The 17,843-nt window shown below is 42.8% G+C and overlaps 1 protein-coding gene and 1 long non-coding RNA gene across 3 annotated transcripts; one reads left to right on the forward strand and one right to left on the reverse strand.

Moving 5' to 3' along the window:
* Positions 1 to 288: 288 nt before the first annotated feature.
* Positions 289 to 15,370, reverse strand: LOC110221877 (tyrosine-protein phosphatase non-receptor type substrate 1-like). 2 transcript variants are annotated; one of them, XM_078152540.1, is made up of 5 exons: positions 15,121 to 15,370; positions 14,363 to 14,692; positions 6,038 to 6,400; positions 5,324 to 5,632; positions 289 to 4,497 (listed from the first exon to the last, which is right to left on the reverse strand). In XM_078152540.1, exons 1-5 carry the CDS (start codon positions 15,155 to 15,157, stop codon positions 4,337 to 4,339), a joined length of 1,200 nt encoding a protein of 399 aa, XP_078008666.1. In that variant the 5' UTR covers positions 15,158 to 15,370; the 3' UTR covers positions 289 to 4,336. The 2 variants fall into 2 exon arrangements, with proteins under 2 accessions (XP_078008666.1, XP_078008667.1); XM_078152541.1 differs by having other exon boundaries at positions 14,363 to 14,644; positions 15,121 to 15,368.
* Positions 15,371 to 15,509: 139 nt separating this feature from the next.
* Positions 15,510 to 17,843, forward strand: LOC144456804 (uncharacterized). The gene is made up of 2 exons (XR_013485902.1): positions 15,510 to 16,017; positions 16,316 to 17,843. It is a non-coding gene; the product is annotated as an uncharacterized LOC144456804 (long non-coding RNA).

Here is a 17,843-nt window from a genome sequence, read left to right on the forward strand (position 1 = left end):
CTTTTCTTAGTCAAACTGGAAGACTAAACTGTCCCATACCAGGGAAATGAAGGCATTGTGGAAAGGGGATGTAGCAGGAACCACAAGTATGTTGACTACAACTTGGTGATTCCTTAGATATAAATGGAATTAAAGGAAGAATTGGACAAAATCATGTGTGCCAATCCCTTCATATTTAAACCTTCTAAAGTCTTTAAGGCCCATCTTTATGTACTGATAAAGGAACAAGAAGAGTGAAGGAATGGTATAGTGTCACTATCACTATAAAGAAGTATATATGTACACAGCTTTTAGCATTTTTCATCCAAAGAGTTTAATGTAATGGGGTAATAACTAAGGTTTATAACGATTTAGAACTGCAACCCACATATATTTCCAAGTGTCCTAACCTTGAAAGCTAGAAGGGAGAGTGATGGCAGCAAAGAAGGCAACAATATAGATATACACAAATGTGCCTTCTCCAGATAGTTACACATAAAGGCAACAGTCACATCCAGAGATAAAGGAACTGGAAACATTTAGGAGCCTAGGGCAAACAGCCAATTCAGTGACAATCTTCATTTAGATTTTCTTCTAAACAATTTGAATTTGCAATTAGACATTTTAGATTAATCTGTTTAGAGCTGGAAGAGACTTTAAAGGTCATCTAAGTCTACCCCGACTAAAAACACACACATATACAGATGAGGAAAGTGAGGACCAGGCAGACAATGTGATTGGCAGAGGTGCTACAAGATTGGAGACAGGCAGATATCCAGACATTCAACAAAGAGAATAGAATGGAAATCTGAAAACATAGGCCAATGAATCCTGTTTCAATTCCTGGCAAAATCTAGAACATATTATCAAAGGGATAACTGGTAAATGTCTAGAAAGCAGCGATTCACAAAGTGTCAGCGTGGTGTTGTTGAGAACAGGTAATACCAGACTAAACATTTCTTTTTCTAATAAGGTAATTAGACTTGTAAAGATGAGGAGTATATCATGCACATAGTTTACCTGATTTTAGCAACATATTTGAAAATGTTTATCATGCTATTCTTAAGGACAAGACAAAGAAATAGGAGTAGATGATATTTAGTTGGGTGGATTCAGGACTAGTTGAATAACTAGACCCAAAGGGTAACCATTAATGTTTAAGTGTTACTTTGGACGAAGGGTCTAATCAAGTGTCCCAGAGAGCTATGGTTAGCCCTGTGCTGTTTAATATTTTTATCAATGATTTTGATAAAGCCATAGATAGCATGCTTACTGAATTTGCATATAACAAAATGGAGAGTGATAGCTTCTAGGGCTCAAGATCCAAAAAAATCTTAGGTTAGAATACTGGGTTAAATATGATAAAGTAGGGACAGTTAGGTGGTACAGTGGATAGACCACCGGCCCTCAAGTCAGGAGGACCTGAGTTCAAATGCAGCCTTGGACCAAACACTTGACACTAACTGTGTAACTTTGGGCAAGTCACTTAACCCCAATAGCCTAAAAAAACCAAAAAAGATAAAGTCATTCTTTACTGGGTTTTGTGAACTTAAAAAAATTTTATAAATGTATTTTAATTGGCTTCCTTTGTAATCTTATATGTTTTGTTTTATGCATTTAAAAACATTACTCTGAGGAGGGGTCCGTACATAGAATGCCAAAGGGTTCTTGGTCTAAAATGCAAAAAACGTGAAGAACTCCTAGTCTAGTAATATGAAATTTAATAGGGATAAATATAAAGTTTCATACTTGGGTTAAAAATATCAAATCCTTGAGTGCCAGATAGAGAAGGCAGAGCTAGACAGCAATTGTTCTGAAAAAGATCTAACTGCAAGCTCAATATGGCTCAACAGTGGGATACTGGCAAACAAACAAAAAAAAAACCCTAATGATCTCTGAGGCTGTAGTGAGAGGCAGAGTACCCAGGATCAGGGAGGGTCAGGACATCTGGAGTACTGTATTCATGTCTGGACATTCATCTTAAGATCATGCTATGTAGACTGGTTGAAAGGAAGGTATAATCATGAGAACCTGAGCTGTCCTGAAGTACTCTGATGGGAGTCATGTGGAAGGACTGGACAGCACTAAAAGCAGTAGACGGAAGATGCAGAGGTAGATTTATGCCTATTGTAAGAAAATCTTCCCGACAAACTCATGAGAGCTTGTGAAATGATCTGTCTGCCTCAGGAGGTAGTGGACTCTTCCTTTTTTGATGTCATCACACAAAAAGTATTCTTGTTTGGGGTATGGTCTCTGAAGTTGTTTTCCACTCACCTTCTGTGAATACTGGGTTAGGAAGTAGGGCCTCTAAGCTGGTTTTTCCCCATTCATGCCTCCTTCACTCTAGCCAAGAAACATTTCTTGAATGTGCATTTCATGAATGGAACATCACACAGAGCCCCAGGGAAGGTGGTAAGGTAAATCACTCTCATTATACTTACTAAGCACCCATGAATAAGTCAGGTAAACAGTTTTAAACTTGTGGGAATGATGTATGGGACAGATTATCATTTGGCAAAACCTTATCATTCATGCCAAGTTATAAACAAATATATCTGAAGCAATCAGGCAGGTGGGTGCTAGAATGAATCTCAAATTCATGCAAAATAATGGAACCATCTCCTTCACATCAGGAGATATAAAGGGTGTCTAGGGTCAAAAACTTAAATGTTAACTACTGTGTACTCAATTACCACGGACTGGGGACATTTCCTAAGATTATCCTTCAATAATTACATTCAGTCCCCAAATCCCTCAATCTCTGGCCTAAAAAAGAAAGACACTAGGCTGTTCCAGCTACCTAAAGTCACTCGATGAAAAGTATTTTAACTTTTCTCCATGATACCTTCCCTGCAACCTATGTGGCAAGGTTCTATAATTTCAATTCCAGCTTTTTCTTTTTTTTTTTTTTTTGGCATAGCCTTCCACCCCTTTCTCAAAGGATGCATTGGCTTCCCTGCCCCATGGCTCAACTGGCTGAATCCTTCACACACTAAGCAACATGTTCTCTCATTTTTTTTCCTCCTCCAAGAAGTATTAAGAAAAGAATGAGAGCACATCATCAGGCATTCTACCTATTTTTTTCTAAAACTCAAACTGACATCTGTCTCCCCCATGCCACTTCTACTCCCAAATAAGCTGCTCTGACATCACCAGAACCTCAAGAGATGAAAGACGGCCATTCAGATCAATTTATCTGGAACTTATGGTCACAAAGTCGGGAGGCACAGGGGCGGAACTTTCCTTCATATTCCTCCCTTGACTATTTCTGCCACTTAGTTTTCTGCCCCCTTGCCCTCTTCATCTGGGGCTGGATGATGTCTTCAGCTTGGAGAAGAACCTCTGTCTCCGACTGCCCCTGGGGATTGTTCTGAAAGATCTTCGTCTGTCCTCAATGGCTGAGTATCAATCTTTCCACCTGAGGCCCGTCCCTTCATCCCTTCATATCCACTTGGGATTTGCTCCATGGCCTCTCCTTCCCCTCCTATGGGTCTTGTTTCATTTCCCCCAACTTCCTTAGAGACATGTCCTTCAGTGGCTTCTTCATCCCCTCTGTGGACCTGTGCTTTAGCATCCCCTCCCTGGGCCTGTCCTTCAGCATCCCTTACCTCAATTTGTCCTTCAGCATCCCTTTCCTCAATATGTCCTTCACCATCCCCTCCCTGGGCCTGTCCTTCAGCATCCCTTCCCTCAATTTGTCCTTCACTATCCCCTCCCTGGGTCTGTCCTTCAGTTCTTACTGCATCTGCCTTCTGAAATTGTGTCTCAGTAGACACTTCAACTTCTTCCAGAACCTGTCCCTCACTCTCTCCATATCCTTCTAAGTACTTTCCCTTACTTTTGCCTGTCTCCATCAGGACCTGGCCCTCCCCATCACTCTCTAATACCAGGATCTTATCCTCAGTCTTTCTACATTCTACAGTGATTTGTCTCTCCATCCTCGCATACCTCACTTCCATCACCCCCACAGTCTTTCTATAGCCCTGTATGAATCCAGCTTTTCTGTTTCCCTGAAGGATCTGTTCCTCAGACTCAGTATGCTCCCTTGGTAACAATTTCTCCACCTCCCAGTTTCTTCTAGAGAACTGGAAGTCAGATTTTTCTTGAGGTTGCTCCCTGTCCTCTCCATCTGCCACTGTCCGGACCTCTCCCCGCTCCTGCTCTTCTTCCGCTAGGCCTGGGTAATGTGTAAGGATGCTCAAATAGGGAAATTTCTCTCTACAGAAGAAAGAGCTCCCCATTCCAAAAATTCTAGGCCTTCTGGACTGCCTTGTCCTTTTTCACCCCCATCTTCTTCCCTTTCCCATCTTTTCCAGGATACTTAATTCTCCCTGTTTCATTCCTCCCATCTCCCTTCTTATACTTCTTGATTCCCCATTCTCCTTGCTCCCCATTCACCTCTGTTCCTCCTCATGCTGTGGATGATGGCAAAACCTAGAACAGTAATACCCAAGGTGGTGATCAGGATACTGCTAATTGATGTCCTATTGTTGTTCTGAACATCTTCCCACCATTTTTCTAAACAATGGAAGAAGAAAGGGAGAGATAACAGTCAGTTTCTTTACCTCTTGCTCCCCCATGTAGCCTCTATCTCCCTTTAATTTTCTCATAGATAAGTCCTAAGAATACAGACTTCCCCATACTTCTGCCTTTCTGCCCTTCAAATCCCTAAAAGATGTGAGCTTCATACCACTCATAACCCAGCTCTCCTTGACTTTAGGATATATATTTCTTTCACTGCTACGCTCTTCCCCCATTCTTTTTGTTTCATCATTCACAGTGACCAGAGATTCCACAATGGTTTGCCCATAACCTTCTCCCTCCCAGGAACTCTTTTCATCTCCCCAACATCTAAGCAATTTAGATCCCACCCCCTCATTTTACTTTCCATGTGCCCCCCTTCTATTTTATCCTACTACAGTCATATTTTTCCCAAAGTTCATTCACTTTTTCCTATACATTCCCCAATCTCATCCTTCTGCTATCCTAGTCATGTTCCATTCCCCTACTATCGACCTCCCAGTTGTCCTTCCCTTGTCTCTACAGTTAATCAAATATCCCTCCCCAAACCTTGGAGAATCCTCAGCATATATTGTCATGAGATCAAAGGACTTAGAGCTGGAAGGGACCTGAGAGATCATTTAGCCCAACCTCCTCATTTTACAGTTAAAAAACTGAGGTTCAAAGGAGTTGAGTTCATCCATGCTGGATTTCCCAGAGACACCAACTAGCATGAACAATCTGACTCCAGTGCTTTCCCACCACACTGTATGGCCTCCCAAGTTGCATTCTCAGTAATGACTTTCTGCCCTCTTGCTTCATACAGTCCCTGTAACTCCCTCACCTTCTTTGAACTCCATCTCTAATATCTGTTGCAGGGGATGTTCCAGAGCAGGGTGAGTCACATGACAGGTAAAGTTGGCTTCTAGGTCATGGGACTCCAGGGTCAAATTTAAGGTCAGCTCCAAATCAAATGTGCCATCAGGGTTTTCTGTGGGGGACCCCATAGGGATGGCCTCTGGTAGCTTCTGCCCATTCCTTAGCCACCAGGCCTGAAGGTCCCCTGCAGGGTAGAAACCTTTGATCTGGCACAGGAGGGTGGTCTTCTCTCCTAGAGAGACTTGGACTGGAAACAAGGAGATGTGGGGGGCAGCTAGAGCCATGTAAGGAGAGAGTAAGAAATACTAATATTAATGTTTGAATTGACTTGGGCTGAGACATAGAATTTAAAACACTAGAGGCAGGAAGTTGAATGAAAGCATAAAAGGGTTTTTCATTGCAAAACAAGGGCCACCAGAATGTATTAAGATATGCACACATTAGAGGGGCAGACCTATGGGCAGTGTCTATAGGATACTACAACTGTCTACAGACACAGATGAGGGATGCCTACGCCAGGTAGCTTCAGGGAACCAGAGGTCACAAGAGATAATTTTCACCAAGGTGCTGGCCCAAAGTGGTTGGAAGAAATGGATCTGCATGGCTAAATTCAGAAATATCAACGACAAACAAAACTGAAAGCAAAGGGTTTAGGATTAGGGGGATTACCCTTCCTTACCAATAACACTGAAGAGGCTCTCACTGTGCCGTTCTTCACCTCCATATCCCACACTGCAGCTGTAGAGTCCTGCATCCTTAGGCTGGGCTCTGAGTATTGTCAAGGAGGCATTGCCCAAAAGCAGCTCTGCCTCAGAAAAAGAGCCTAAGATTGTTAGCCCCCCAGACCCTTCACCCACATCTTCCTTCTCCTCTTCCTCCTTTGGTGGAAATTGGGCTACAAGTTGTCCCCCTGGTGCATACCAACGTATTGTGAGTGAACTCAATTCAATCACATCTCCTATGCTGAATCGACATTTAAGCAGTGCTGAAGAACCCACAGTCACCCAAGAGGAGGGCTCTGTGTAGATCTGCAGGTCGGAACCTGAAGAAGAAAGGTCAGAATGAGATAGGAAGGGACAGAGAGAGAAAAAATAGATCCAAAGATGAGGAAGTAACAGAAAGGTAGAAGAAGTAGGAGAAACAGAGATCCAAAGATGTGGAAGAGACGGAGAAAGAAAGTAAAATCAGAAGCAGCTCAGGGCCCCAAGCTTACACCCCCAAAGCAGACACCACAGTTGGTAAACAAACTTCCTAGCTGACAGTTTCAGGGACAAAATCAAAATGTGGGAGGAACGTTAGCCTAGGAATCAACATATGTTTTCTGCCTGGATATGCCATTGATTGGCAGTGATACCAAGGCTAAGTTATTTATCCTGAGTCAGTTTCCCCATCAAATGGAAGACAACTCTACCTCACAGAGTTGTTGCTAGCTTCAAATAAGATAATATTTGTGAATGTGCTTGGGAAATCACATCATAAGATAATTTTTTTATTATATACTAACTTTTATTCATTTAAATTAGGGCCAAGCTACTAAAGGATCTTCTGATTTTATATAATCAGAAGAACTAAAAAGGCAGCTGAGAGCATGAGAAAGGGGGAAATGTGGACAATGTATTTAGGACAAAATAAAGAGGTCTACAAACACTGTGAGGGCAGCTGACAGGACAGACCTGTCTCCTCTGTGGCCCTTCCTAGCTCCTAAGGACAATGATTACCTGAAGCAGAGAGTCAGAGGGTCCGGGTTCAAATGCCCAGACTTGGCTCCTGCCTTTGCTGCATGTGGGACAGTGGACTCATCACTTAACAGCTCTAGGCTTCCATCTCCTTCTCAGTTAAATGAGGTGTTAAGATTCTATCTAGCTCTAAGTCCATGATCCTATTCGCCAAACAAAAAAGGGAAAGAAATCTTTCTTCATGCCTCTCCTTCTTAGTAAGTACCTAGTATGAGGCAAAACCCTGCACTATGTGCTAGAAAAGACAAAGATACAGTGAATGAAATGTTGAGCTGGGCTTTGAAGAACAGGTAGGTTTTCAATGAAAGATGGAAAGGGAAGGGAATAAGCAAAAGCAACAAAGTTACAGGACATAATTTGCGTGGGCAGTGATAACTAGACCACTTTTGGTCTGAAGCAAAAGGAAGCTTGAAGCTCCACTGTGGAAGATTTGAGTACTCCTCTAAAGAACTGACACTTTGCTGCCAATTGAAACAGGCCAAAGGGAACCAGTGAAATGGAATGACAGACACCACATCTGGACCAGATCACAATCGATGTGGAGGATGGACTGAAGTGAGGCCAAGGGGGTTAGAAGGCTTTTGTAAGTCTAGAAGAGAAATGCTAAGGGCCTAGAATTAGAGGGTAGCAATAAAAAAAATGAAAAACAGGTGTTGGAGGTGGGGGCGGATAGGAAAACTATTTCCAAGATAAAATCTATAAGATTTGGTAACTGATTAACTGTAGAGGGTGAGTGCCATCAATAGCTAGGGAAATCAGGAAGAACAAATTTTATAGGTAAGATAATAAGTGTGTTTTTAGCTATGTTGAGCTTGAGGTCCTAGCATCCAAAAGGCAGATGTAGATTTTGATGTCATCATCCGAACCCCTTTCAATATGCCAGTTAAAGTGGTAATATTGGATGAAATCACTTTGGCATAGGAAGCCAGGAACAGCCTTGGGAAATGCCTTTATTAAACAGGCAAGAGAAAGAATAGGAATAAGTGAAAGGGATAAGAAGAATGGTCAAAAAAGTAGGAGAACCAGGGAAGTGTGGTGTCATTAAAGCCAAGGAAAAAAAAGATCAGAAGGAAAAGAATGAGTCCAAAATGTCAAAAACTAGAAGGAAGACTATGAGAGGTTGAAGACTGAAACAAAGACATTAAATCTGAAGAAAAAGAAGCCATTTCAGTCAAGCTATAACAGGTGCAGGATAGGTATTGGAAAGCAGCTGATCATCATGGCCAACTCTTTCCAGAAGTTTGGCTGCTAGAGGGAGAAAGATTTGTTTTCTTTCACAGGAGAGACATGCATATGTTTTATTCATTCAATTCTTATTAAACACTTAGTGTATGCAAAATATTGATAGATAAAGGGGTAGATACAATGTCTAGACAGGACATGGTTCCTGCTTTCATGGAGTTTGCAGTGTGGTAGAGGGATAAAACAAAAGCACAGATAACTACAACACATAGATGAAGCATTTATTAAGCACTTATAATGTGCCCTGCATAGTGCCAACACGCAACATTACATAATAATCATATCACAAAGATGCAAAACAATGCACCAAGTAAGGTGTAAGGGGGAAGTTTGTTACAGACAAGGGAAACCAGAAAAGGCTTCCTGGAGAAGGTGGCAACCGAGTTAGGCTTTAGGAGAGAGAAGACATTCCAGTTAAAGGGAATAGTGTAAGAAATGCACAGAGGTGAAAAAGTAGAAGGTATATTCAGGGAGCTAGTGAAGAAGAGTACATGGAGGGGAGTAATACTAGATAAAGCCAGAAAGACAGATTATGAAAAGTCTTGAATGCCATATATAAATTTGAATTTTACTCTTCGGGCACTAGAGAACCACTGAAGATTGCTAAGCAGAAGTGATATGTAGCAGAGCAGAAGCAGCATTAGAAGAGATGAAATTCCATCTGCTATTAGTATCTTCCCCTACTCTGGCTGCATAGGGGTATTGGGGAGCTTCAGCAAAAGAAAACTGCAGTGAGCTGACTGAAGCTGTTTGGGCCTATTTAGACAGCTCCCCTCATCAAACCCAGCAGCCTTGAAGTGGCTGCTCCTGCTGTTTGTTGCCTGGAATTACAGCTTTCTGTCACCAAAAGTGCCACCATTACTAATGGTTATCCTATAATGCAATTAACTCAAGTTCTACCTGGAACACACCATTAGTTAGCATAGATACCTTCACATCAAAATTCTAATTAGAACCTTTGGACTGATTTAATCCACAAGTTTCTTCATACTTGGTCATTTCCCCTGACCCTCGATAACAAGTTTCTGTGTCTTGCTCTGAATTGCTTGGACAAAAAACTTTTCTCTGCAACCACTTCCTCATCACTATCCACTTACTATTTGACCTCCAGTTCCATCACTCTATCTGGAACCACTACTCTCTCATCCCCTTTTTATGTTTTATTGATGCTTTTAAAATGTCACTGTCATTTTCCAATGACTTTCCATCTGCCTCTTCAAATTTTCCGATGTAATGAATAATAATCAAGAGCAAAATAAATTAAGACGTTGGGTAAGTCTGAAAACATGTCCTGTTATACCCATATTCTACTTTCGTTCTCCCAAAGAAGTAAGAATCTGCCCCCCTAATCCAATCCTTACAAAATTCTCCTTCATCCAAGATCTTGTCCACTCACACTTTTACCATATTCTACTGTAGACACCTTCTCCTATACTGGCTATTCTTTATTTCATATTCTCTGACATACAAAGAGAGCAGAAAGAACTGACTTACTCCTTGTTCCCCACTAATACTGCTGGACTCTCCACCATCATTCAGCAACCCAGCTTCCTTTGGAGTTAACTCTATCCAACTAGAGCACTCTGTCCAAATCCTTCTTGCTGCCATCTACTGATCCAGGCATTCTTCCTTCTTTCTCAATGAGTTTCAATACTTGGCTTACAATTTTCCCTCTCTTTCCGAGCATCTGGCTGTCTTATTTTTGGTGACTGCAATATTAACATGAACAATCTTTTACAATGACCTCCAAGGTCATCAACCTTCTCTTCAACTCCTCACATCTTCTACATCATCTCTTTCTTAGCTATCCAAGTCATGCTCATACTTTAGACTTCAGTATCACATATAATTATTCTCCCATAATCCTGAATTTTGAAATTTCCCTTCCTGAAATTGAAATAGTGTCCTTCCACCTCTCCTACTTCTAATCCTGCTCTTTATTCCCACCAAGACCACTAGCCTCCTCATCCCTTCCTTTATTCCTAAATCCATTCATCTTACCTTGGCTTTTCCCCCCTACTGAAAAACCCCTCACCATCCTACCTTTTGCTTCCCAATCTCTGTGATTTGCTGAGGTAAAAATCCATTTTCTCTGTTACCACTTCTCAATTACTACCCAGCCTATCCTCATTTGGCTTACTCCTTAACTCTCATGATCTGACTCCTGACTCCATTGTTATACTCAAGACTTTCTCAAAGCTTTCCCTTAACAGTTTTTTAAAAATTGATAAATATATTTCCCTCCTATCAAGGGTCCATGCCATGCAACAGAGAAAAAAAAATCAGTTCAGTAAAAACCAACATATCGACACATTAATCAAATCTGACAATATATGCAATATTCTACAGTCATTGTCTCCCTCCTTTGCAAAGCAGAGCAAGTACATTTTTTTGACTCTTCTTCAGGGCCAAGTATTTCGGTCATGACAGTTATGCTCATTCAGGATTTTTTTGGTTGTTATTTCCATTTACATTATTGTAGTCAACCAGTGACCTCTTGTTAAATCCTATAGCATTTTGTCATGCCTCATTTTCCTTGACCTTTCTGCAGTTTTTGACACTGCTGACCAGCTCCTTATCTTGGATGCTGTCCTCTCCTTTGGTTTCTATGAATGTCACTGTTCTCTCTTCTTCTTCTATCTGTGTGACTATCCTTTGTTGGTCCAGCAAATACATCCTACTCCATAAAGCATAAATATCCCTTAAGATTCTGTCCTAAGTTCTCCTTTCTTCTTTTCTTTTTTTTGGCTTTTTGATGAGGCAATCGGGGTTAAGTAACTTGCCCAGGGTCACACAGCTAGTAAGTGTCAAGTGTCTGAGGCCATATTTGAACTCAGGACCTCCTGACTCCAAGGTCTGCTCTCTAGCCACTGCCCCACCTAGCTGCTCATGACTTATTTGCTAAAGTCATTCTTTTTTTTTTTTTAATGCTGATGTTTCTTAAATCTCTACCTTTACTACCCTAACCTCTCTGTTAGCTCCAATCTTGCATCTCCAACTATCTTCACACATTTCAAACCAGACGTTGAATAGGCATCTTAAACTCGGTATGTCCAAAGCAGAACTCATTATCTATCCCCCTAAGGCCTCCCCCCCTTCTCTATTACTATAAGAGGGCAACACCATCCTTCCAATCCCTCGGGCCTAGGAATCATCCTGTATTCCTCACAATCTCTCACTCCCCATATTCAAGCAGTTACCAAGGCCTGTTGATTTCACCTTTGCAACATTTCTCAAATACACCCCCTTCCCTCCTCCAATGTCACCACAACTCTAGCTCAGGCCTTCATCACCGCACACCCAGAAAGCCTGCTAGTGGGTCGTCTGCCTCATGTCTCTCTCACTCCATCCTGCATTTAGTCATTAAAGTGGTGTTCCAGAAACTGGTATGATATCAAGCCTTACTCAATAAACTCCTGAAAGCAGGATCAAATGCAAAATGCTCTATTTGGCATTCAAATCCCTTTAGAACCCAGCCCATTCTCCGCCCACCCCCCACCCCAATCTTCTTACACCTTACTCCCTGACACATATTCCTTGACCCAGTGACACTTGCTTCCTGGCTGTTCCACACACAAGACGCTCCATTTCTCTGGCTGTCCCTCATTCCTCGAATGCTCTCTTTCCTCCACTCCACCTACTGACCTCCCTGGCTTCCTTTAAGTCTCAACTAAAATTCCATTTTCTACAGGAAGCCTTCTCCAGTCTCTCTTAATTCCAGTGCCTTCTCTCTGTTAATTCTTTCCTATTTATCCCATATATAGATTACTTTGCATATATTTGTTTGTATGTTGTCTCTCCCATTAGAGTGTAAGCTCCCTGAGGGCAAGGATGCTCTTTTGCCTCTTTTTGTATCCCTGTAGCTTAGCACAGTGAATGGCACATAGCAGGTGCTTAATGTTTACTGACTGATTGATTCTCACAATTTACCTTGCCACACTACAAGAGTCCAATTTCTCATCCACTCTCCCTTGAGTTACTATAGTTGGTTATTCTGCTTCCAGTCATTCCCTTCTTAAATTCATTCTTCTCACTGCAAAAATAATTTTCCTAAGGCACAGCCCTAAATATGTCACTCCCTTGCTCGGCAACCTTGAGTAGGCTCCCTATTTAGCCTCTAAGATAAATTACAAATTCTTCAACCTGGCTTTAAAGCCTCTCGACAATCTTGACTCCAATCTATCTTGTATACTTATTGCACAAGCTGTTCCCTGTGATTGGAATGAATGCTAATTAAGACATTCAGAATCCTTATCTTCCTTCAAAGAATAGAACATCTCAGGTGCTCCCCCCACTTTTTTTTAAAGAAAAAACTTGTTTCATCTCCTAGTGAAAAGTTGCAATCTCTCAAGTAATTCATAAAGTACTTTGTCTAGCCTTCTCCTCTATCCCCCAGTTACATACTTTGTACTATACTTTTCTGTGTAAATATCAACACATCACACTCACACCCACCCCACCCCACTTGCATGAATTGCTTCTTTTGGTTTTTAATGCCAGGTCCAATCATAGCTTTTTGCTCATAATAGATGTTTAAAGTTTATAAAGCTAAATAATACCTCTTCCCCCACAAAAGGGGAGGGAGTGTGGGTGAAGATAAAAGTTTTGAGGGACATTGGAAATAGCAGTAAGAGTTCCAGTTTTTAAAAAATTTCAGCAAAGTAAGAGATGAGGTCTGATGATAAGGCTGAGGATGGGAGATTGAGCAAAGAGAGGAATTAGAATAGATACTATATGGACTGGGATAGGGACTGTGATAAGAGATGAATAAAAAGGTTGCCAAGTAGAAGTAAGGATCCCAGATGATTGTTAAGAAGCAATAATTTATTAGGGATGAAATGAACTTTGGCTTCATCCTTTTTTTCCCCCAACAGTGCTTGGCAGCTCAGAAGCAGAAAAAGCTGATGGGAGGTTTACACATTGTAAACCACTGGCTTTCTAATACCAACCAGTTTCTTCTGAGTTGGGATGACATGAATAGCAAAGAATCTGCCCACCAGAGTTTCATTTTGGCAGAATTAGGAGACCAAACTTTGGAATCCTTCTCAACTACCTGAAGAGTCCTTAAATGGAAGGGTGTTAGAGCAACTCAGGTCTGGGGACCTCCTCTCCTTCATAATGACTGTCCCAGTTAGTACCTTTAGGACAGAAGGATCCAGGAATTCTGCTTGGAGAATAGAAAGGATGAAAATTCACTTTGTGCAAAGATCAGAGTTATAGAAAGCTGCTTCTTGGCAGTAGATTAGCAGTCGGAAAAATGGCTTTAGGTTCACAAGTTGGCAGAAAAAAAACATTTTTGGCCGATTATAGTATAATGAATGGTACATTTGCCTAGAGCTTTGTAGTTCACAAAGTAGCCTCACATATATTATCTCACTTCATCCACAATTCTGTAAGGTAGTTATAGCAGACGTTGTTCCCATTTTTTTACATTAGAGGGAACTGTGAACCCAAATAAAATTTTTGACTTGCTCTAGTCACAGAAATAGTGGTGGCAATACTAAGACTAGAATCAAGGCCTTCCAACTCCCTGTCAAGTCTTCTTTCCCCTACATTACACCAACACCATAGAAATAAGTAGAAAAGGCAGGCTTCCTCTGTAACCTCATAGGGAATAGGATCAATATGTCTAACAACTCCCAAAAGAGAGAATCAGATATCTGGTTATACTTTATTATTCCTAGGGTTACCAGCCTCTACCTAGATAGCTATCACAAGACATCATGGATTTGGAGCTGAAAAGGACCTTAGAGGCTAACACCCTCATTTGACCGACAAGAAAACCAAGGCTTAGCGAAGTTAAGTGACTTGCCCAGGGGCACTCAGCTAGTAATAGAGGAGTTGAACCTAAATCTTCCTGGCACCAAGTCCGGTACTCTATCACTATATCACATAAGCAAATTGAGGCCCAAAATCACATAGCTATTAAGAGGCCAGGATCCAGGATTTAAAACCAGGTCTTCTAACTCCAAACCCAGTACTCTCAACTGAACCACAATACCTCTATAAGCATGTGGTCCCCTTACCTGAAATCTCCAGAAGGACTCCAGCTTCTGCCTGCTGCTTCCCAACTGTCACAGTACAGTAGTAAGAGCCCATATCTGCCATAGACACACGATGGAGCAGAAGGGAAGCATTACCCTTCCGTAGGCCCTCTGCACTTTCTGGTAGCTCTGTGCCCGGACGCTGGGTCACCAAGATCCCATCATACTCTGCCAAGCGCCACTGGCCATGGTGCCAGGACACAGTGGGAGTTGGCATATCCTTACCCACTGCAGGGAAAATGCACTGCAGGAGCACATCTGACCCTAGGGAGACCAGCACCGGAGAAGGGTCCATGGAAATGTGGAAGGCAGCTGGATCAGGAAAAGAAACTCACCACGTGTAAAGCAGAGATTCAATGCCAGGGAATCCCTAGACCTCCTTCCCAAGTGTGCTTTTAAAACATCTGACAGAGGGAAGTGAAGTCACAAAGTATACCTTCAAAAGTTAGCACTATTCCCCCATGCTCCCTACTGAGATCAGTCTCCCATGGAATCACAGAATGTCAGACCTGGAAGGAATCTTGGACATCATTTATCCAATTTCCTCACTTGGAGGCCAATCTGACCAAAGTGCCACTGCCAGTTAAATGGCCAAAGCTAGGACTTGCACTCAGGCCTGCTTTTTCTGGCTGCCTTTCCCCACCACCATACAGACACTCACTGCCTCCCCTGCTGGCAAACACCGTGGCCTCCAGGGCAGGCAGAGTTCACGTCCCCGAGGCAGTCTTCCTCCAACTCACCAGCTCCCCCAAGGCAGAACCACTGAGTCCACTCCATGCTGGGAGGGCGAGGCTGGACGCCCCGCACACACCTCCCCTAACTCAGGCCCGGCTCCTTCGACCGCTGCCCTTCCACTTGGACCCCGGCCAGAGCACAGCCCGGGCAGGCGGGGAGAGGGTCAGGGGGCGAGGGGACCGCCCCCGCTCCGAGCTGAGGCTGAGGCCGCGGGGGCGGAGACACGGGGACGCTCCTCCGCCCGAGACCTCGCACGCCCACTCGGCTCCCCCCGCCTGTAACGTCGCCGACTCGCGCCGCGGAAGCTTTCCCGCCGTACCCACCCCCAATCTGCCGCCGCCGTCGTCGCCCCAGCCACAAGCTGAGGAGCGGAAAACATCCATCCGGAACGCCCAGGGAAGCGCGCTGCGCACGCGCCTTTCTTCCCGAGGAGGGGGCGGAGCCACGGGTGAAGGTTCCCGTCGTATAGGGGAGTAGAGAAAGGCCGCGCCTGCTGATTGGCTGCGAGGCCCAGGCGGCAGTAACATAAAAGGTAGGTTCCCGGTGTGAATTCACGAGAAGGGTCCAGGCAAGTGTTGCTTAAGGATGGCGTGTCAGTGCGGCCGACTTTGTCAGATCATAGTTTCTGCCGTAATTCCCTTCCCCGTATAGGATCACCCCAGCTTCTTGTTACCATGTCTTACACCACTTGGCCTCATAAAACCGGCCCAATCACTCTTTATTTTTTATTATTTTTTTTGCTGCTGTTCCTCTTCTTTTGTGGTTGGTATATCTATATCCGAATCCACATCCGGAGGATTCTAGCAGAAGGCTGGAATAACCAAGATGGCTACAGCTGCCAAAGACGACGCGGAGTCCATCCTCCCCAAAATCAACAGGTCTGCGGGATAGCCCTAGCCCAGGTGAGAAAGAGCAAAGGTCAGGGGGAGGGGGTCTCCAAGGGCAGCATTCAAAGGATATAATTGCCCAGAGCAGAAGTGTTTCCTAAAATAAATCTGGCATTTGCCATTGGCCTGTAACTTAATGCTTATTTTCTACAACACAGAGACAAGGAGTTTGAAGCACTTTGTTAACTTGTTCAAAAGAATCTAGTCCACCCCCTCAAACCACAAAGCTTTCATCTATTCACTAGATTTTTCCTCAGCTTTTACCCACTACTGATGCCACTTAACCATTCTTATCCTCCCTGCTGCTCCCTAGGCCTGAATCAGGGAAAAGTGTGTTCACCCAAATCCAAACTGGCCATTTCTCTTGGAGACCTACTGGAAAGCAGCAGCAGAGCTGATTTGTTTCCTGGGACCTATCTGCTGACATGGATCCATGATTAATTGTTGCCGTGACTACACTTGAAATGGGCATCATGCTGACTTATAAGATGATCAGTGAAATCTGTGATACTTCCAACACTAAAGAAGTTACTCTGGTTTAACAAGTAATTTACAGATTGAACATGTTCCTTGGTTTTACTTAAGAAAAAACCAAGACTGACTATTCTATCCTGTGAGCTACACATAGTAGGTATTAATGATCACCCTATCTTGGAAGACTGGTTTTCCAATCAACCTCTAGCTATAAGGTCTTGTGGCATTCTTGCCATTACAGTGTCTCCCTCTACTCCTGCCAGATGTAAGCCTGTTTTCTTTAGTACCAGCCTGTCCAAAGGATTCACTAAGCTACATGGAAAAGTGTACCATTGCAAAATCAGAGCTGGAAGATACTAAATGATCATCTACTCCAACAGCTTAGCATCTCAAAGTAGTCAGCAGCATCTCTTAAGAGGTGGTTGGTCCAGTGACCTAGATTTGAATTGTGCCTAGGACACTTGATAGCTGTGGCCATGGGCAAACATATCCCTAAAGTAACCTGAGTTTCTTTTATTTTATATAAGGTTAAACGAAAAACACTTGTTTATCTGATTATATAAACATCAATTATGCAGTTTCTACTTTAAATTATGGGGAGGTTACAAATGAGACAACCTAATTTATTTGAGGATAATTTCGTTAAGTTCTTTCTTGTAACTTCTGTCCATTCTAATTTAATGCCTGTTCTGCATTAGTCTTCCTTGTATTTGGGAACGGATCATTCCCCATACCTCCCTTCTCTCTCATCTTCTCCAGCCTAATCTTTTTTTTTTTTTTGAGTGAGACAATTGGGGTTAAGTGACTTGCCCAGTACCACACAGCTAGCGAGTGTTATGTGAACTCAGGTCCTCCTGACTTCAGGGCCAGTGCTCTATCCACTGTGCCACCTAGCTGCCCCTCAGCCTAATCTTTAGGTCAGCTTTTCATGTGTCCTGCTGGAGCCTCCAATGAGACCCTTGAGTTACTTCTCACTGTCTATGTGATAGATTTGCAGCTCCACTCTGGACATTTGTAGCCCTGCACCATCTAGACCTAACCGACATTGCCAGTCTTCTCTTAAGACTATTGCCCTTTATACAATAAACCAGAATACACTATGGGCTTGAACTGCTTTGATGCTTAGGCTCAGACTGTTTCCTCCATCAAGAATGGCCTCTAACTTCCACCTAAACAGTGTGATGTACTGGCAATAGCATTTAACCTCAGGACATCTGAGTTGTATAATCTTAGTTTCAATACTTATGGCTAACCACAGAGTATCTTAGTTTGTTTTGCTAATCAGTAAAATGGGGAGGATACTTGTGCTACTTACCTTCATGATATTTCTGTAAGGAAATGTATGCACCAATAAAACTGTTCCTACA

Source organism: Phascolarctos cinereus, unplaced genomic scaffold (assembly GCF_003287225.1).
Source record: "Phascolarctos cinereus isolate Bilbo 61053 unplaced genomic scaffold, phaCin_HiC Scaffold_4;HRSCAF=312, whole genome shotgun sequence".
NCBI lineage: Eukaryota > Metazoa > Chordata > Mammalia > Diprotodontia > Phascolarctidae > Phascolarctos > Phascolarctos cinereus.